The sequence below is a fragment of the Acanthisitta chloris genome, unplaced genomic scaffold (assembly GCF_000695815.1).
Source record: "Acanthisitta chloris isolate BGI_N310 unplaced genomic scaffold, ASM69581v1 scaffold10165, whole genome shotgun sequence".
Classification (NCBI taxonomy): Eukaryota; Metazoa; Chordata; class Aves; order Passeriformes; family Acanthisittidae; genus Acanthisitta; species Acanthisitta chloris.
In genome coordinates, this window is record NW_008674527.1 from 1 (window position 1) to 21,095 (window position 21,095).

The following is a 21,095-nucleotide window of genomic DNA, read 5'->3' on the forward strand; positions in this document are numbered from 1 at the left end:
TCACCGCCCGCCTCAGTCGCGTCCTGCCGGCGGCGAGGAGCCTCGCTCCGAGCCTTGGAGTGAGGAATTCCTTCCTCCTCTAGCGTGGGAATGAGGCTGCATCGGCCGCGGATCCTCCTGCGGAACAGGAGAGGTTGTTTAGGGAAATATCTAATATTTCATACTCCACACAAAGCTGTGTTCAATAATTGATACTCCTGTAACCACTGATTGCCTGGGTTTAGTTCTGTAGGAACCTACAGAACTTTTGCGTTAAGGTGTTGAAGTATGGAAAGTTTTAGAGGTCTAAAATAAAGGAAACAAAACAGCTTGGATGTGCTAATGTCAATTATTGTGTTATGTTTTTACTTGAAAAAGCAGAAGCATCAAATCAGTTTTCTTACTGTTGTGTGAATCTGTATTTTACAGTTAAGTCATTTGTGGTCATGCTGACTGGAAAATGCAGTGGAAATAGAAACTAGAACAGTGGCTGGGTAGGGTGTGTGAAGTAGCACTTTAGGATCACTGAAAAATTTCAGTAACTGTAGCACATCAATCACCTCTTTACTGAAAAGTGTGTGTCTATTAAGTATCTGAAGGGAATGCAAGAAGATGCAGCCAGGCTCTGCTCAGTGGTGCCAAACAATAAGACAAGAGGCAGCAGACAGAAACTGATGCATGGGAAGTTCTACCTGAATACGAGGAAAAAGCTCTTTACGGTGCAAGTCACTGTGCACTGGAACAGATTGCGTAGAGACATCCTGGATTCTCCATCACTGAGGGTGTTCAGGAGCTGTGTGGACACAATCCTGTGCCATGTGCTCTGGGATGACCCTGCTTGAGCAGGGAGGTTGGACCAGATCACCCACTGTGCTTCCTTCCAACCTGACCAATTCTGTGAGTTGTGATGGAAGCTCTGCTTGAGAGGTTGGACCAGATCACCCACTGTGCTTCCTTCCAACCTGACCAATTCTGTGAGTTGTGATGGAAGGTTAAACTTTGATCTGAATCTTTTTGGGTGTGTTGGTATAAGAGTGCCAAAGACCAGAGGCAATGGTACTAACAGCCACACTGTGTGAGGAATCCTCCTTTTGCTGCTCCTTTCTATCACTTGTGCTGCTTCCCTATTTGAGTGCTCTCAAATTGGCAACTCTTACTGGAAATGAGAAAGATAAATATTTGTGATGGAAGGTTAAACTTTGATCTGAATCTTTTTGGGTGTGTTGGTATAAGAGTGCCAAAGACCAGAGGCAATGGTACTAACAGCCACACTGTGTGAGGAATCCTCCTTTTGCTGCTCCTTTCTATCACTTGTGCTGCTTCCCTATTTGAGTGCTCTCAAATTGGCAACTCTTACTGGAAATGAGAAAGATAAATATTTATGTGTAAAACAGAAAGAACTTTTCTCTGTCTTAAAACCTACATAAATTTCTCTTTCTCTTTAGAATCATATATATATCTGAGTTCTTAAACATTGCATTCTTTAGAATCATATATATCTGAGTTCTTAAACATTGCATTCTGGAAACCTCTGATCTTTCTAGTGAGTGGAGAAACCACTCTTGATGCCATTTGAAGAATTTATCTAAAGTAGCAAAGTCTCTTGTTCAACTGACTTCATAAGGCAACAAACTTTTTGTCTAGATTGAAGGACAGATTCTTAAATGTTAATAATTTTCATAGCACTTTTTGAGTTTAGTAAATCTGTGGCATTTTATGTGACCTGAATTCTCTCAGGTGGATGAATGAAGCTAAACCTCAGTGTCATTTAAATAGGTAATCTGGATTTAAGTGAGTATATAAGGACCTCTAAATTAGCAGACAGGTGAAAAACTTCAATAAATCCTTTAAAAGTTCATTTTAAACATTTTTGTGTGTATATATACTTACAGAGGGACGGTGCTCTCAAAGGTATTAAGTTTCTTCAAACGTTATAAAACATCTCTCTTTTTCTATTTGTTTGTCAGTTTCCTAAAAAATTAGAGGTTTAAGTGGAAAATCATTATATATAAAAGCAGCAGATTCTGGCAGTGGTGAGAAGGTGACACCAGATAACTTGGCAGGTGCATATTGTTGGGCACCAGAGAATCACCTCGAAGTGTTTGCTGTGTGTTTTTTGGCTCAGCTCTGAAATCAATCTCAAGCTGCCTTACCTGATGTTGTCTGTTGGCTGTGCTGGTTTTGTGCTACTAACATCATTAGCATTCTTTCTTTGTTTGCTGATATGTACCTAAATATTTTCGAAAACCAGAAGATGATCACATATATGAGGGATTTTTACATACCTAAATATTTTCGAAAACCAGATGATCACATATATGAGGGATTTTTAGTAGGTTACTATTTGAGACTTTAATACAGCACTCTTGTTCTCTTCCCATCCATATCCTTCCTTCCAGGTTATCCTCACACAAGTTCTGTTGAGTTTCTTAGGCTTTGTTAAAGCTTCACTCAAGGAAATTATCAGCTTTGGTTTTGCTTTCTCATCTGACTTTCTGCCGTAGTAAATATTTGCATTTTTTGGCTTTTTTAACTATCAGAAGAAAATAAAACTTAAAGGGCATTTTCTTTGTGTAACAAAGGCTGCCTTCTTGATTGACTTCAGATGATGTTTACCAATCCACTGCAATCCTCTATAAAATCTAACTTTGAAAAGGCTAGACTTTTTTCTTGTAGAATAATTTTAAAAATGTACTGTCAAAATGCTGCTTCCATATAATGAATTAGCAAAAAAAGTAGACACTATATGTTTATTTTCTTCTACCGGTGCAGATCATCATTCCAATATTTATCAGCAATTATTTTGTTAATATTTAGTAACTATTGCCAAGTCTAAACTTGAGAATAAATGTAGCCTGGTCATGTAATTCTGAATATAGTCATCATCCTTCAACGAACTAGCTAAAATATTCAGCTGGCAAGGGAGTTTATAAAAATCGAATTCTTTGCTTGCCTATATTCAGGTTCAGGATGGTGTTGGTCCTGACCTGAATGAGAGCCACCGAATGGTGGGGTGCCCCTCCTAGATCGAGTCAGAATTCAGGAACCAAGATCATCCCGGACGAGCCCCGAATCGTGATAAATGGCTGAGTCCCAAGCAGGATCACAATCAAAGTTTACAATTTATTAAACAAATGTGGGCAAGCAAAGAGCGCTGGGTGCGTGTTGGTGAAGCAGAGACCTGCTTGGGACTCAGTCATTTATCACATTCTGCAGAAAACAGATCTCGGTGTTCTGGTGGACAGAAACTTGCACGTAGGTTATTAGGATGCTTTTCAGGGGGTTATGGTTATCCACTCTGGTCACATGTGTCATGAAGTCTCTTCCTCTCCACTCAGCACTTGTGCGGTCCTTCCCGCAGTGCTGGGTCTGGTGTTAGGGCCCACCGTGCTAAGGATGTTCTGGAGTGAGGCACTGGGGTGGCTGTGGGGCTGGAGCCCTGATGTGTGTGGGAAAGAGGCTAAGAAGCTGTTCAGCCTGGAGAAAAGAAAACAAAGAGGGGATCAAACTCCTGTCTTCAAGTACCTAAAGGGGATCTGTTGAAAAGATGGAGCCAAATTCTTACCAGAGATCTACTGTAAGAGGACAGAAGATAGCAGCCCTAGCTATTAGCAAGGGATATTATGACTGTGTATAAGGGAAACATTTCTAATTGAGAGGTGTCAAACCCAAAAACCAGGTTGCCCAGAAAAACTCCAACCTCGGAGATATTAAAACTTCACTGAAATAAGACTCTGGGCAGGACTTTGAAGTTAGATCTAACAGAGGAGGAGGTTGCACCTAATGACATGGATTCATTGATTACTCTCCCAAAATGGCCTGACTGTGTGTACCCATTTGGTCTACCATTGGAACACCAATTTTAAGTCTATCTTGAAGGGCCATGCTGTTACCCACCACAGGCACTGACCTCAGCATTGGTTACCCTGTGTGTATGGAGCTGGATAACCCAGTAAAAGTCTGAGCTTTAGGCCTCTTCTAGGTCATCTCAGGTGAGGTTTACTGTGAATAAGCATTAGGGCTACATCAAATTACTGTTTGCATGACAAAATTGGAGGTTTACTGTAAATAAGCATTAGGGCTAAATCAAATTACTGTTTGCATGACAAAATTCAGTGATACTTGCCATATATACCTTGACCCTTTCCTTTGAAGTATTATTGTTTAATGATTTACTTATCTCTGCAAATTGATTACTCAGTCTTTTCCATATATTCTGTTCTAGAGAAGAACCAAAGACGATACTTGGAAATCAGAAGAACTTAGGAAACATCTTAAGGTGATTTTATTCTGTTTCTACTAGTCTTGATGTGAAGTTATCTTACAGCAGTGGAATTTATTGATGGTCTAAACATAGAGGGTTGACTGCTTGTTCTTGTGGAGTCTATAGTAGCTCTTTCTCTTTAATGCTTTTTGGTGTACCAGACACATCAAATCTGCATCATCCAGTACAAACAGTACAGATCTTTAATGTGTAGTTGCAAACTTCATTGTCACAAGTGACTGTGCTGGAACCTGTCTAGTCCAAGGATAACCAGAGGCTGGCCACTCAGCTGTTTGTAGCTACACAGGTCATACAAGATTACTTTACAAATTTCTTAATTAGGTAAATGGAAATAATCCCTTGTTATGATAATCACACACCACTCTGGGGTCTGATTTGCTGCCCACCCAAATCCAAGTTACAGCTCTGCTTTATATAAACTTACTTTCCTACATGTATATTATCTAGTGATTTGTTTTCATCATCTGCCATGTTTGTTGTGTGTTTTTAAACTGTTTATTTACATTATCCTCTAGTAAAATAAGCATTCAATCTCTAGTCAGTTTCACCACTGATATTCCTATTAGGTTTGTGTTATATTTTTTTAAAAGCTGTTTTCCAATATGTATCTTATTATTTCATATATTCTTTTTAAAATAAGCACAGTCATAATGTTAGAAATGAAGTAAGCCTAGAAATACAGCAGCATTTTAATACAGTTTGGGAAATTAAATATGCATTTAGCAATCCACTAAATTTTTTTTACATGAGTATACTCTTATCAAAGTAGATTGCTGAATAATAATAATAATAGATTTTTTAAATTCAATTTCAGGCATCACAACCAGATAATCAAAGTGAAGACCAAAAGCACAGAGAAAAGAAACTGCAGAAAGAGAAGTCTGTGCTTGACATAGACACTCATAGACATGAACGCAAAGACAGAGGGAAGAGCAAGGAACGAACACGAGAGAGAGAGAGATTTAAATCTAGTGAAAGAGACAGGGATAAAATGAGAGAGAGAGAGAAGGATAAAGAACATCAGAGAGAAGGAGACAGAGAGAGACACAAGGATAAGGCTCAAGAGTCTCATTTGGAGGAGAGATACAGTGTACCAAAACATAAAGATAGGGAGGGCGATAGAGAACGAGACAAAAAGCAAAGAAGACATGACTTAAAGCAAATAGATACACAAAATAATCTGAAATCATTGGAAGGAAGAGATAAAGAACATCACAGAAGGAGAGAAAGCAGGCATCGTTTGGGTAAGTTGCTTTGGGTTGCTGTTGCACTTGGAAATATTCGATATCTAGATAGGAATACTCTGAAACCATATCACATCTGTACAGGGAGGATGAAGACAGGCAGGTGTGAGTACCTACTGAAATGTTGATCTTTATGGAATCTTGTGGTAACCTAGTTTTATTTTGTTGATTTTTTTCAAAAATTGATGCTGGTTTCCCTTACTCTGAAGAGAGGATGAATGTCACTGGTTTTGTTGGTCAGTTGGCTTGAAGAGAACAAGTACTTTCCTGCCTAGACGTTCTGTGCTGAGTGATCCATTTGAATCTCCAAGTTGCTGGGTGATTGCTGATGTTAGTAGCTTGTGTCATTACTCTGACCATTGCACAAAACAGTTGAGAAGATAGGGATTCCTTAGAAAGAAGGAGTAACCAGCTTTGGAGAGAGAATTTCAATAGAATATTAAGTTCTTTTCAGAAATCTCTTATGCTATAGAAAACATGTCACTGAAATATTATTTTCTATATGATGGAGTTAATTATGTACTGAGTTTAATAAAATTTGTTCCTTAATTTATGGATCTGTTTTCTAGAGGAGGAGAAAACAAGAAGTGAAGAGCAAGAAAGAAGGCATAAAGAAAAGAAGGTAAAGGAAGGGAAGGTAGCAAAGTGTTTCATAATGGAATAAGATAAAATTGTAGAATAATGAAGAAACTGGATCAGACTCCAGTTTCCAAGAAATTCAAGAGATGCATAGATAGTGAAGTGCACAGAAGTGTACCCATCAAACCACAAAATATATCTCAGCCATTCTATTTTAAGGGCATACTTAATTTTATTTTTTTAAAGTAAATGTGAAAGAAAATTTTCGTAGCAAACTGCTTCAGTTTTGTACAGCTACATCAAAATTTTCCATCTGCTGTTTATGCCTTCATTACAAGGGTGTTGATGAGTATACATCCTGCTTTATGTTAGACCATCTACTAAATAAGAAATTTTTGTGTGAAGAATATACAATCCAAAGAATTTTCTGCAGCAAAGCACGTAGTGTCCCAGAAGAAATATCAGAATCTCAAGTGCTAGGATAATTTGAAACTTGCTATCATAGGAAATTAAAAAAAAAAAGTGGCTGGAAGATCCATGTGACAGAAAGATTAAGTACTTTGAAATCTATCATTCTAATGGTCAAAAATGGATAGATTTGTGAAGATAAAATGGTCTTGAAAAACTTTGGAACACTTAAATGTTACTTTTCTTTTTCCAGGATAATGATGAAAGAAAGAAAATTGACAAATCTTTAGTCTACAAAGTTGAAGCAGGTGAACGTGCACACAAGTTAGAGAAAGATCAAGAGTTGGATAAAGAGAGAGAAAGAAGACACAGAGAAAAAAGAGAACATTCTGTTGGCCCAGAAAAAGGGAAGCTGTCAAGAGAGAGAGGCCATAAACATTATGGGAAAGAAGAGGAAGAAAAACATAAATCAAAGCAATCTAAAGATGGATCTTCCCACAGAGACAGAGAAGGGCAAGCAGCAGAAACAAACCAGAGAGTAAAAAGCAGAGAAAATGAAAGAAAGAAGGATGATTTAAGGGTAGGTTTGTTAAAACATTACCTTATAACTAACTGTAATTATTGATGCATCATGGATAAGGGGAATAATAAAAATAGGATTGTAAGTCAACATTTTCTGAAATTTAAGCTAAAGTGCAGCTCTCTAGGCATATTCTGAGATGATTATAGTAAGGTAGTAAAGACTATAACCATCTTTATGAGCGTGTTACTACATGTGTCTGACTAAATGGAGTGAGGATTTAAAAAAGATTCCATATGAATTAGCTACTGCTGGGTATTGCAAGCAGGACAAATTGGAGAAATTTTGCCTTATTTTGCCCAGATGGACAATCTGACTATATATAATTTGTTCTTGATCCAAAGATTGATTTGAGAAGTAACAAAAAGCAGCAACCACAAAGGTCGAAGTGCTATAGTCCTAGTTCTAGGAGCCTGATGACTCTGAGAAGTGTTGATTCCTGCTATATAATGTCCTTAATACTTTTGTACCTACCACATTCTGTGAAAACTAGGTGGCTGCAGCTTTTGCAAAGTCCTGGAAGGATCAGAAGCATGCCTAATCAGGCACTTGGCAACCAGCTACTGTCCTTTGGTGTGCTGTTATGCTGGACAATTTTCATAAAACCTCACATTTATTTCCATTTTGAAACCCCTTGGAAGCACTTTCATGTGGAAAATTTAGTCAATAATTTTGAAGATGCCATGGAGGAAAAAGGCTGACTAAAGATTGGAGAGTAGAGTGTATGTCATTTTAAGTTTCATGTTTGTTTGGGGTATGTGTTTGGGTAAATAAATGACATTATTTTAATCAAGTTAATAAGCTAAAGAGAGAAAATTTATTTGAAGTTAGTCCAGGGATGCCATAAATCTTATTACATGTAAATAAAGTAGAGGATTCAATGTTAACAGAATTATTTACATATAAAAATATCTTATTTTCCTGCTGTATCCATGTCTGTGTTTTGCCAGTTTCAACATTTGCACTATTTTACTAACAGAATGAGTCTCCCAGTATAACTTAGGTATGGGGCTAATTTGTTTAATCCTCGAAAAAGTGGAGCAGTTTAAGTTTGTTGTTACACCATCATTGAAATTACAGGCAGCACAGCAGTTTGTACATCTTTTCCAGTAAAAATATTGGTGGAAAAAGAGTTGCTTTTCCCAAGATAAGGTTGAGTTCTGTTTTTCTTCCTGTACTATTAGTTCAGGTCAGTAATTATCACTTGTTATTTATATTTATAGACTGTTTTATGTTGGTTGAAAATGTAGAAATGTCTGGGAAGAACAACTGTTAATCTATTTTAGGCTAAGATTTGGCAGATAACAGTTTCATTTATTTTTCTCATTTAGGAAATGAAAGACACACACATCTATAATTCAGACACATTACCTGATGACTTTTCAGCAAATTATGAAGATGATTTTGAAGTAAGTAAAAGTTGTCTGTCTGAAGTAATTAAGTATCAAAATAGTGAATAACTTTGTTCACAGAAATACAAATTATAGGATGTTACATGGGTTTTAGTTCAGATTTTTTTTGTGACAGTGATCTTAACTTGGCTAACAGTAGATAATAAGCAAAAATGTTATGTAGAAACTAGCTGCTATATATATAGTTTTCATCAGGGGTGGGGAAACAACTTTTGAGTTGAAGTCTTCCGAAAATGCCTTTTGCCTTGCTGGATTTACAGAAATACAAATTATAGGATGTTACATGGGTTTTAGTTCAGATTTTTTTTGTGACAGTGATCTTAACTTGGCTAACAGTAGATAATAAGCAAAAATGTTATGTAGAAACTAGCTGCTATATATATAGTTTTCATCAGGGGTGGGGAAACAACTTTTGAGTTGAAGTCTTCCGAAAATGCCTTTTGCCTTGCTGGATTTGATTTCACGACTAGCTGCTATATATTTAGTTTTCATCAGGGGTTGGGAAACAACTTTTGAGTTGAAGTCTTTAGAAAATGCCTTTTGCCTTGCTGGATTTCAATTATCTAAATGACTTTCTGTGAAAAATGCTAAGTTGTTTAAATAAACAAAGCTAATAATTTCAGATTAAAAAAAGTTCGTTTTTCTTTTCAAAAATATAGTTAGGAGAGCTAATAATTTCAGATTAAAAAAAAGTTTTTCTTTGTTTTTCTTTTCAAAAATATAGTTAGGAAAAAAGTATTGACACGCAGCAGCCTTTTCACTAATTTGTTTAATCGAACTTCCTACTTTGAGCTCTCTTTTGTCTACTTTTAAGTTATTAAGACACGAGTATGTTGAATGTGATTTCGTTGTGAGCTGAACTAGACTCATCAAGAGTATGTTGAATGTGGTTTCGTTGTGAGCTGAACTAGACTCATCCTTTGGTCAGTGAAGCTACAATCCATGTCCACTGCTGTTAGGAGTGATGGTGTCCCCTCTTGAGCTCTTCACTGGAGTAACCCTTTATCATTCAGTGCAAACTTGCTCATATCATTTGTGGGTTCACTGGAGTAACCCTGTATCATTAAGTGCAAACTTGCTCATATCATTTGTGGTAGGGGTTTATTTGAGCATGAGATGAATTGTCTTAGTTAAGAGAATTATGAATGTATGAGCCTTAGGCATGGACTTGTAAACAGATAGTCTGGTAGTTTAGTAAATTTGAGCCTACCATTGAAGGGCAGCTTGAATGAACACTATCAAATAAACAACCTCATCCAGCCCTGAAGCATTTTTGCCACTGAACACTGTCATTTTATTTCTTTAAAGAACACATAATTCACCTAAATATATGGTTTCTACTTTAGGATATTTTAAAAAAAGTACAACTCTATTTTGGGCAGAAGAAGAAGAGCAACACTGTGGGATTGTCTTCTCTTGATTAAAATTACTGCACAATCAAGAGCTGCCATTTGATTGCTATCAAACAGTTATTTCAGTCAGAGGATTTATAGCCCTCTGTATGAGATTTTTTTATTGCCAGCATTTTATAATTTCCTAAAAAGGGCTGAAAATTTGATATAAATTCCATGTTTATTAGTTATTGAAAGTTCTGCTGCTTTTAAAGGATTATGAAGATGATTTTGAAGATGATGAAGACAAAGGTGGTGAAGAAAGAGATGCAGAAGAAAACCTAAGAGAGGTTCCATTTTCCAGAACATCAGAAATTGAAGAAATTCAAAGAGCAATTAGTGCAGAAAATGATAGAGTTTTTACTTCATTGCCAAAGAAACTTGAAAATGAAAAAACAGAACCAATCATGGGTATGTGACTAGATGCCAGTCTTTTTTTTATTAAATGCATGAGTAACACATAAACCTTAGGGGTAAACAGGCCACTTTTTCTATAAGTCAGCCCAAAGACAAAAATCTGGTGCTCTGGATGAGTCACTTAGGTTTGTGGGTAAGCACTGTAACTTCCACATTTCTAAAGAATGATTCAGAGGCATTACTAATCATTTAAAATGTGATGTATAAAAAAAGTACAGACTGACATTTAATATGGCTTATTTTGGGTAAAAAGGATATGAGTGCCTGGATTTTGAAAACTGGAGGAGCGCTGAAACAGTTTGGGGCTTCTGCTGGCATTAAATTTGCCTTTTCCTTTTAAGCAAAGTTGAAGCCACTGTTGTGGGTGGGAAGATGAGAGAAATGTCAATACTACTTAAATAAATAGTCCTATATGGCTTTCAAATGCAGGCTCTTTCTGAAATGTTGTCTTGTATTCAGTTGCTGTGATACCTCTGAGTGCTTGATCTACTTATTTTCCTACAGTTGTGGTTCCCCTTTGTACTCCACACTCGTGTGAACAGCAGTAGAGACTCATTGTGCAAAAGAATCTTAGACATCGTTTTAGTCCAGTTAGTCCAGTCACAGAAGAATAGCATGGAGTTTCTCTAAGTCTTTGCGGTATCTCTCAAAGGTTTTTTCCAACCTAAAATGTTCTGATTGTCAACAGGTTTTCAGTTAAATAGTCATTGCAGTCAGAACCAGTATACTGTCATGTGACTTTCTTCTTGCATAAGATTTATGCAATTGCTGTTTTTCTAATAAACAGTATGGAAACAATAAATTAATTCCATTAATGCTATAGGGCAGGATTCTGGGACATTAATAATCATGAACAGGATGGCATTCTAATATAGAATCAGATTTTTAAATTTCACCTCCTCATTAGATCAGGTTGCTCAGGGCTTTATCCAGCCTGGTCTGGAACATTGCCACCATGGGACAGCCTGTTCCAGTGTCTCACCACCCTTATGGTAAAAAACCTTTTCCTCACATCTAACCTAGACTTTCCCTCCTTCAGTTTGAACCCATTACCCCTTGTCCTGTCACTGCAGTTCCTAACAAACAGTCCCTCTCTGGCTCCTTGTAGACCCTTCAGATATTGAAAAGTTGCTCTGAGGTCTCCATGGTGAAGTGTGCATGAATTTGATGTGATTTTTAGAACTGCTCATAGAATGTGTTACTGTACACAGGGGAACAGGGGACATCCTAATGGCAAGAGAAAGAAAGAGGTGCTTTCTGCATCATAGTCTTCTAAAGTAAATATTACAGTGGTCAGTCATTTTAAATTGATTGATGAAGGACCACAATAAGGGGACAAATGTTGGCCCATTGCTGAAGTTAAGCTCCTTGTGCTGAAAACTGTGTTAGAGCACTTTGTGTAATGTGTGAACTAGTGACTTTTAGTAGCTGTGTTGTAATAAATCTGTTGCTTTTTAGAATTACTGCTTTTCATTTTCCTGCGCTGTAAAGTGTGAACTGTAACACTAACAGTGTTTTACAATATCACAGAAAACCAATCCTCTTCTGTCAGAAACTCTTTTTGTGGAATATTCATGGATTTTCAAATGGCAAACCAACGACAAAGCAGCCAAAGTATGGCAAGTAAGCAGAAGTAAGTGTATTTTAAATAATTCACCCAAAATGGCAACTCACTGTGTGAGATGTAATTCTCTTCATTATATTTGAAATATGTGAAGTTTATAAGCTTGAGACTTGGAGTCTAATGTTAATTTGTTAGCTAGCAGGAAGTAGTTCTTACATAAATATAATTTACAGGCTTTGCTGCATGTCATTTTATAACAGAAATTTATCTATGTTTATGTGTATCACTTTCTTACAGAATGGGTTGCCAGGGTTGTCATTCCATCATATGATTCTTCAGTCACTTAATTAGATATTGACTTAGAGTTCTAAAGAACAAGCCTTTTAGTTGCTGTCAGGTCTCTGCAGAGTTGTAATTTCTTGAAATAACCAAGACTCTATATGGTACATACTGTTGCCAAATAGCATGTTCCTTTTCAGGGATAACACCAGTTGGTGTAAAAATGTTATTACTGATCTAAAATTGATCTAGATTTGAGATATTGTCATGGTTTCATGTTATTACTGATCTAAAATTTATCTAGATTTGAGATATTGTCATGGTTTAACCCCAGCCAGCACTGCTTCCTCTCCTCTTCCCCCACCCTGGTGGAAAGGGGAGGAGATACAACAGGAAGATATATTGGTTGAGATAAGAACAATTTAAGAATCGAGAACAAAATGAGATAAATAATAATAGATAATAAAAAGGGAAAGAAAACCCAGTGATGCACAACACAATTGCTAATTACCCCCACCCAGTTTATATCCTGGGCATGACATTCTATAGTGTGGAATATCCCTTTGACTAGCACAGGTCACCTGTCCTGTCTGTGCTCCCTCCCAGTTTCTTTTGTGTATCTTCTGACTGGCAGAGCATGAGACATAAGGAAAAAAAGTCCTTGATTTAAGATAAACACAGCCTAGCAGAAACCAAAACATCAGTGTGTTATCAACATTATTCTCATTCTGAATCCAAACACTGCACTGTACCAGCTACTGAGAAGAAATTAACTCCATCCCAGCTGAAAACAGCTCAGATATCAAATGCAAATTCAGGCAGGATGTTACCAGTGGAGGTCATTCAAAACACACTTGCATATGTCTAACAAAGCCAGGACATAAGAGAAGATCTTTATAAAGCATGTACACTTATAAGTGGTGTAAGTTGCTAAAATTAGTTTAGGAGAATTAACCACTGTCCTAACTATAGGAAGAAAGAGGCATTCATCTGTTAGCTCACGGAACAGCTTTTGAATGCTTAGGCAAGATGATCTGTTGGGCTTTGACAGTTTGGGTTTATGAATAAACAGCATATTTCTGTCATTTGCAATCAGTATTGCCTTTTCAGCTGTGATCATTATCTCGACATAACATTACATGAAAACTCACAACAATATTCTGTGTACTTCTACTGATGTATTTTTAGCTGCCAATTAATTTTGGTACAGCTTCAATTCCCATAGATTAAAGGATTGTTAGGTCTCTGGTACTGTACAAAATCAGGTTATTTTTCTTTTGGAGTACCAAACACTTGGTCTTAACCATTTTTGTGTTACTCTCTTGTTTCATTCTAAAGAAAACGAGCTTCAGAGCTTCTCCCACTAATTGACTTGGACTTCTCAGTTAGTTTGTCACTCCTGGATTTGCCTCCTGTAAATGAGTACGACATGTATATCAGGAATTTTGGTAAAATGAACACTAAGCAGGTGCGTAACAAATCTATAGTAATATTGAAATCCTGAAGTGCTGATTGTCATTCTGGAAAATCATTTTCCTTAAAAAAGAAAGTTACTAAAGCAAATAGGACAGTACAGTAATAAATCTATTATTTTTATCCCTAAGGCTTACTTGCCATAAAGCAATGATTTCAAAATGTTTGGCCAGACAGGTCATTTCATTTCTGTGTTAGGACTCTCTCTCATTTTCCTTCCCCAATTTCTAAAGGACTTTCTGTATGTCTGTGGCTCACTGTCCTCAAATATGCTGGGTTTAGTGTTTATGCATCATGTAAGACATTCTGTATTTTTCCAGTCGGTCTAGCACTCTTGTGTGAAATGTGGTAAAATGCACAGTGTGTCAGTACACTTAGGTCTGAATTTACAAACAGAAGAGGTTGAGCACATCAGTTTTAAAATTACTGAGTTCTGTTCAGTTAAGTGCTGTCATTCCTAGCTGTGTCACCCATACATTGATCACTTTATCTTACCTTAGGCATATGTTCAATGTAACGAGGACAATCTAGATAGAGACATTCAAACTGAGGAAGTTGAGACATTGGAGAAATGGACACAGCATCCAGGAGAAAGTGCCCTTGTGTCTGGAGGTGACAAACATTTGAATTTATGGATGTGTGCATGTCATGTAAACTTTCTTTTGTATCCGTTAATTGTGAGAATTTGTAGTGTGCATCGATAGCAAACTGCCATAGGCTCTCCAAATCCCCATGTGGAGAGGGTGAAGAAGAAATGGCAGAAATAGATCTTCCTTCTGGCTTGCTGTTTGTTGGCAACAAAAATGATTCCCCCAGCAGATCTTGTTCTTCAGCACTTATTTCTGCTGAAGAGAAGTTGATGCCTGACAATCTCCTCTTGCTTAAAAAATAAATTGTTCTTGCACTTTTCTGAATTGACTCCCTTTTGAAGCTTCAAGTTTGGCTGTTGTTTTTTGTTTTTCATAGGTCCCATAAACAGCCAGGATATGTCAGGGAATGGAGCTCTAACACCTAAAATTGATTCACAAAGATTAGCAAATTTCCTCCGGTCTGCTTGCCAGGTACACTTATGTCCTAATATCCCTTATGAGTTAGTTATGTGCATAAGTATACAGTGTGGTAGATCACTTACACTTCTTGTTCTGACTTATTTAAATAAATTGCTCAAATCATACTCATTATCAGTGAGAATCATCTCTCTGCAAAGAATGGAAATCAGAGCTGTGAACTGTTATGTCTGTAAAGCTGTATTTGCAAAGATATATAATTAAAGAGAGTTGATAAAGGTTTAGTAAGTTAATCCACATAGCTTTAGAAAGCTACAAATATCAATGCTGAAAGCCAAGATGACCCTTTTATTTCTATAAATGTAATTATGTTTGAAAGGTGATTGCTGTATTGCTAGAGGAAGATCAAGTTGCAACACAACCCAGGAAACTAAGATCTCGACAAACCAGTCTGTCTATTAGTGATAGCTGTTTCCAGTTAAATACTAACCAGCCATTTCTCCATGGTAAGGCAACTTTATTCCACACCTTTTAGTATACAGAGTGAACTCTTCTTTCTTGTGCAAAAATAGTATGCTCTTTGTCCTAACTCTGCAAATAGCACATATCAGGATACACAGATGATGCAAAGCCCACTATTCTTGCTGTAGCTCTGTGCAGATTGGTTTCACATAGGGAACATCAGAGCATCCTACAAGAAATATATTTCATCTATTCCTACCAAAAATATAGCCAGCGATTAGCATGATATAGATATGCCCTGGATGTAATTTCTTGCCCCTGTTGTTGACGTGCCATCTCAAGGGCTGTAATTTTGTTAGAACTCTTTATGCTGACAGTAGGGCCAAAGTTGCACATAATGGCACAGGGAGAATATAGCCTGATAAATTTGAAAAGCAATTATATCTTCCCCATATAAACAGTAGTTGTTCAGATGAAAAGAAAAATGTAAAATAGAGCATCTGTAATTATGTTATAGCTGTTGTAGCACAGAACCATATGTAGTCTAAGATGAACACGAGGTGAACCAGCAAAGGCTTAGCCTGTGCTGGTTCCTGTTTGAGACACCTAATTTTCAGTATGTATACTGACATCAGATCAGATTGACTTGCTTATGCCCAGAATAATTATTTAATTAGCTTCCCGACTGTCTTCTTTTTTGCTCCCTAGTTCTAATATTTTGGATGCCTTCTCCAGTCCCTCCTTTTTTATTGTATAGCTTCAAAAACAAACCACTGTTAATAGAAATATTCTTCATAATGGTGTCTGAGCTTCTTTGTTTGTTGCTATAGCAGCTAAATATGCTTTTTCATCTGTAGTGAGTTTGCTTTTTATTTATTGCTTTTCTTTCTTGATTTTTTTAATGGTTTAGACCGAAAAATATCCTACCTGTATGTCTCTCAAGTTCAGAGGCAGACACTACTTTCTGTTCATGGATTACCTGAAAAGGCAGGTGTTGGTTTACTGAACAGAAAGAGCCTCATATGTGTTTGGAATATCTGGCAGCCCTCCAGTCCTCAGAAAGTTTTGATCTGTGACTCAGAGGTAAGTTTTAAGAAGACTGTATATTTGCCAATCAAATAAAAGACTTTATTATGTGTATTTTGGGTTTTTTTGGTCTTGCTTGCAAGAGATGCCATCTTTTGAGAAACATTTGAGCCTAATGAACAAAACAGTATTCTCATTCTCTTTTGTGCCTCAGAACTAGATTGCAGTCATGGTCATGGTGTTTTGTTCACTGTTTTGGTTTTCCAATTTTGATTCTTATTTCATGGTTTAAGAATGAATGGACGCAAACCAGCTGGTTCAGATATTGTCAGGACTTCTCTCCACTCATCACTATTGTACAACTGAATCACCCCCTTTAGCTTTTTGGCAATAGATGCAGATTACACAACACTTGTCTCAAAAAAGAGAAGGCTTATTGAAAGTCTTGTATTCTACTTCCCTTTTTAAATAAATTGCCTTTCTGCTACAAACTCATATAATCTGTGTTTTCTGGGTTTACATGCCTGGGAAGTACAAACATATTTCAGGCTTATCAAATAATTGGTTTTTATGGTAATATTAACCATGCATATTCTTACTGTTTAACAGGTGATATGTTGCTGCTTTAGTCCCAGTAAAACAACATTAGTTTTTGCTGGAACAATAGATGGTTCATTGCTGGTGTGGGATCTTCGAGAAGACTCAAGAATGCACCCTCATATGATGATCAGTGAAACTGACTGGACTTTCAGAGTCCCAACATTTTCCACTGGTTAGTATCTGTGCAGGGAAATAATTCCACTACTCATTCTCCAGACAGTTTTTTAGTAGCCTAATTTAGCCAGTTCAGAGATTATATTTAGTCTAGTAAAAACTTGAAATCATTAATAGCTGTACAGAAATGTAAGCCAAGTCAATATAGATCAGGCAGTGAGAACAGAGAGGTGGACCAGCTGTAGAACCTAAGGAGCATTGTAATATTCAAACTATTATTATTATTAAAACTACTCAACTACTGCCTTATCTGAAGTCATTAGCTTAGTCAATATTCGTCATGTTTCCCTTAATATAACTTGCATTTATCTACATCTAAACACATACCTTAAGATGCAGTTAAGATTTTTAAAAATCAAAGTGCTTTAGGACTATAAACCACGATTTTTAAAATGTCATTTAAAAGTGACAATATGTACAAATTTTCACCCAAGTCTTGATGTTTCTGTAAGGTCCATGCAAGATATGTATTAAAGTATACATGCACATCTCTGTAGAGTCAGTGTGGGATCTAGAGAGCTGTTCATCTCATCCTGATGTGCACATCTGTATGCAGTTAGCTGGTTTGATTGTATTGATTAGATTGAGTTCACTAACCAATATTATACAGCTGTCTTATATGCAGATACCATTTTAAGGGTCTTAACTTTTAGTCTGATGCTCTCTATACATTTCTACAACTCCACTTATGTTACTTTTGCACTTCTAGATTCTATCTATATCCACTAAAAGTTGAGTCAGGGTTGTGGTTTTTTATTGCCTACTTATCAGCAATGTAAGATCTGGGAATTTCTCATATTTTCATTGCATATACAACTGCCTTTAATGATACTATTTGTTTGACATATGTGAGGGTCACATCACTGGAAAATGTAGTGTGTGAAAGCTAAATATCATTGCTTATGTACACAGCAGAGTAAGTCAAATTTTGACTACTATAGTCAGCAATCACTTACTTTCGTTGAAGGGATTCTGAAGCTGTGACTAAACTTTGGGGCCCAAAAGCTCTCTGGCTTGCTCTAGTGATGTATTAATTGCATTAATTGCATTTTGAAGCAAAACCTGGACATACATTCTGTCATCCAGCTTGTCACATGGGCAAAACCTCTAGTGCTGGGACCAGTTAGGAACTATGACATGCTCTTTCCAGGTTCTTAGGGCAGAGAAGCACAGCGAAAAAAAAACAACAATGGGGAATTAATCAGTTGCATTGGTTAGGTTTGGCCTAAATTACTGTTGCATATATATTGGGAAGCCAGAAGAAATTTTACTTTTCAAAAGTGCTTGTGGGTGATCTCCTTTTGTATTTGACATTTTCATGTCATTGCATTTTTCTTTTTTAGTACACTTAACATGTGATCAAAATAACATAGACTTTTGTAAATTGCTTATAATTCAAGGATGACAAATTCAAAAGTTACCCAAGTTTATTTCAGGCATGTAACTGTCATAGTAGCAGATGCAATCCCAAATTGTTCACTATGCATTTGAATCTATGTATGAAATTCTTAAAATTTTATAAATCTGATGGAAAGTAATGAATCTTTATGGCTATTACCATGGTTTGTCATTTCAAATTTACATAGAGTAGCAAGTCTTAAATCTTCCTAATGTTTTCATTGGATATAGTTGTACGTTGAGAGATTGGGAACGAGGTGCACATACCAGTGTTTGTCTCAGCCTTAATAATAAATTGGTGCTGTTTTTCTTTGCACTGTTTTGTATCTGAGAGTGAAAAAATAGCACAAAAACATTTTTGTTAATAATTTTACTATTGAAAAAGATGTCCTTCTTTATGTATTTTTCTATGTGTGTGTGCAGGTGCTACAATTTAACTTACACTGAGGTATTATTTTCTAAAAAAACCAGCACATGGCTGCACAAAATCCTCTCTTGTTCACAAGTGTCTCTAATTGCAGTGGCCATGTAAAAGTAAACAGTAGTTGGTTGTTGATAGACTTTTAAGTTTTTCAGTAGGTCAGAGGTGCTTGGCCCTGTGTTGCACAATGGACTAGTAGTCAAATGTATGTGTACAATTCTATGTAGTTGCTTATATAAGCAAGAAGGTCTAATGCTGAATACTTAGGAAGCTTTATGCCTTTGGTCTTAAATGAGATTAAGTTCAGTGCACAAGGCAAGTCCAGAAATCTGGAGCATCTGACAAAGAATGCAGATTGAAACTGAATATTGAAATTACTCTAAATACACATATATTTTAAAAGGGGACACATTTTCTCATGGTGAATTGTTTGTTTCAGGCTAGTTACCTTCTATTAAGAGACATTTTTCTTTGATTTTGTCTTACCCATAGTAAACAGTGGTTTATTCCTACCCCTGATGTTTATGAAGCTTGAAATGAACGTAATTCTTTTCACAGAAACTCTGAAATGGCAGATTTTAGTGAAATGTCTGGTACAGTGGCAAAAATCATGCAGCAGTCATTTAGAAAATGACAAGTAAATAGAAGCAATGAAGCATTGATTTATCTAGGAGTATTTTTTTAGTTTAGGAAACAATTTACAGTATTGTATTTGAGACTTGCAAAATAATTCTTTATGAAGTTCATTATTTACCTTTTTTTTGTAACCATCGTTCTCCCATAAGCTGGAAAGTAATTGAGATTCCGTGGTTGGTTTTGTTGAAAGTGATATCATGGTTAACTTTCATTATCCTTAATTACAGATGGCATTCTAAAGTCAGTAACCCACACCTCTCCTATACTAGCAGTGGAACCTGTCTCAACCTCTCTTGACACTGATCACAACTATGGGCTCTCAAGTCTCTCGTATCAGGAGGGTATGTAAGCTGCTTTTCAAAGCATCAGTACATCTGAGTCTTCCTTTAGGTATCTAGTGAAACAAATTAGCCAAAATTCAGTTTATAATCCTACTCTGCCTCTTGTCTGTAGTATCAATTGCATACCACATTCATGTTTGGATTCTGGTCTCATATTTATATAATGTTCATTCAGTATAGCTTCCCATCAGATATGGGTGCATGCTTGTTATAATGTCTGTTTTCCAGACAATATTTTGTTCTTTTGTGGTAAAACAAGTTACCACTCAAAACCTGCCTTTAGAAAAGTCTTAGTGCTTCTACAATGTCAGAAAAAAATGCTGTTTAAGTCAGTGGAGCAACTTGCTTATATCTGAAAGCCCTTAAAATGTGTGACTGTACTTGGTGTTTTTTCCTGTGCCTTTTGCCTATTTTTTTATGACCAACCTTTGCAAAGAAACTTTAATCCTCCTGTCCTCAAATTCTCAGACAGCATGCTGGAGAAGATATTATTACTTCCAACGCAGGCTTGCACTCTGAAATCCACAGCGGTTAAAAGAAATGTGCTGCATATTGCAGATTTTACAAGATTTCATCAATTGCAGTTTATGTTCCCTTCCAAGGTCCATGCAGAATCCAGACATTTTAAAAGATGCAGACAGAGATCATCTGCCTGTCTGATAGAACAAACTGGGCATACTAGAAGAGACAGAGATATAGAATGGACTGTTTCTGTTGGAAGGGACCTGCAATGATCATCCAGTCCAACTGCCTGACCGATTCAGGGCTGACCAAGTTAAAGCAAGTAGTTAAAGGCATTGTGCAAATGCCTCCTAAACAGGCTTGGGGCATTGTCACAAATGTTTTAAGGCTGCTTAAAGAATCCTCAGATCATAATATGGCTCGAGGTGGGGAGGGATGCACCACCACAGGCATCAACCACCGCTCTGGGCAGCCTGTTCCAATGTTTCACCACCTTCTCAGGAAAGAAAGTTTCATGCCTTTTTTGACTTTGGTAGAATTAGGACACTTTCCCTTTTTAGGACTGTAGAAATTTCAGAGAATAATGTAGGAAATGTTTCCAATCCTTTGATACTGTTCAGGAGGGAGGTCAGTGTATGAACATAAATTGTTGCCATTCCTTCCATAGAAATGTCAGGCCCTCCATTTCAGATAGCTTCAATGGATGAAAATGGAATTCTCAATATGTGGGTGAGTAATATATGTATGAAAAGAGAGAGTGTTTAGAATGGCAATGGTGTCAGAGACTGTACTGAACCATATATAAAACAAATGTTCAAGAGGAAAAGTGAAAATCAGTGGATAAGACTACCTTGCCTAAAATCTGTCTGTTGGTCTTAACTACTGTCCTGACAACTCTCCTTTCTATCAGATGTTTTCAGTCTTTTTTTTTCCTGATGCAGCTTTGGCCCAGCTGCT

The 21,095-nt window shown here is 36.7% G+C and overlaps 1 protein-coding gene across 1 annotated transcript in view; it reads left to right on the top strand.

The window, feature by feature from the left end:
• Positions 1 to 591: 591 nt before the first annotated feature.
• Positions 592 to 21,095, top strand: part of WDR60 (WD repeat domain 60) — a 25,977-nt gene continuing 5,473 nt past the window's right edge. Inside the window, 16 exon segments of the mRNA XM_009075383.1 lie at positions 592 to 606; positions 4,205 to 4,258; positions 5,079 to 5,508; positions 6,078 to 6,130; positions 6,749 to 6,886; positions 8,407 to 8,484; positions 10,094 to 10,289; positions 11,826 to 11,928; positions 13,477 to 13,606; positions 14,112 to 14,223; positions 14,578 to 14,672; positions 14,998 to 15,124; positions 15,991 to 16,163; positions 16,716 to 16,878; positions 19,563 to 19,676; positions 20,806 to 20,867. Coding sequence (XP_009073631.1) covers positions 592 to 606; positions 4,205 to 4,258; positions 5,079 to 5,508; positions 6,078 to 6,130; positions 6,749 to 6,886; positions 8,407 to 8,484; positions 10,094 to 10,289; positions 11,826 to 11,928; positions 13,477 to 13,606; positions 14,112 to 14,223; positions 14,578 to 14,672; positions 14,998 to 15,124; positions 15,991 to 16,163; positions 16,716 to 16,878; positions 19,563 to 19,676; positions 20,806 to 20,867 — 2,043 coding nt within the window.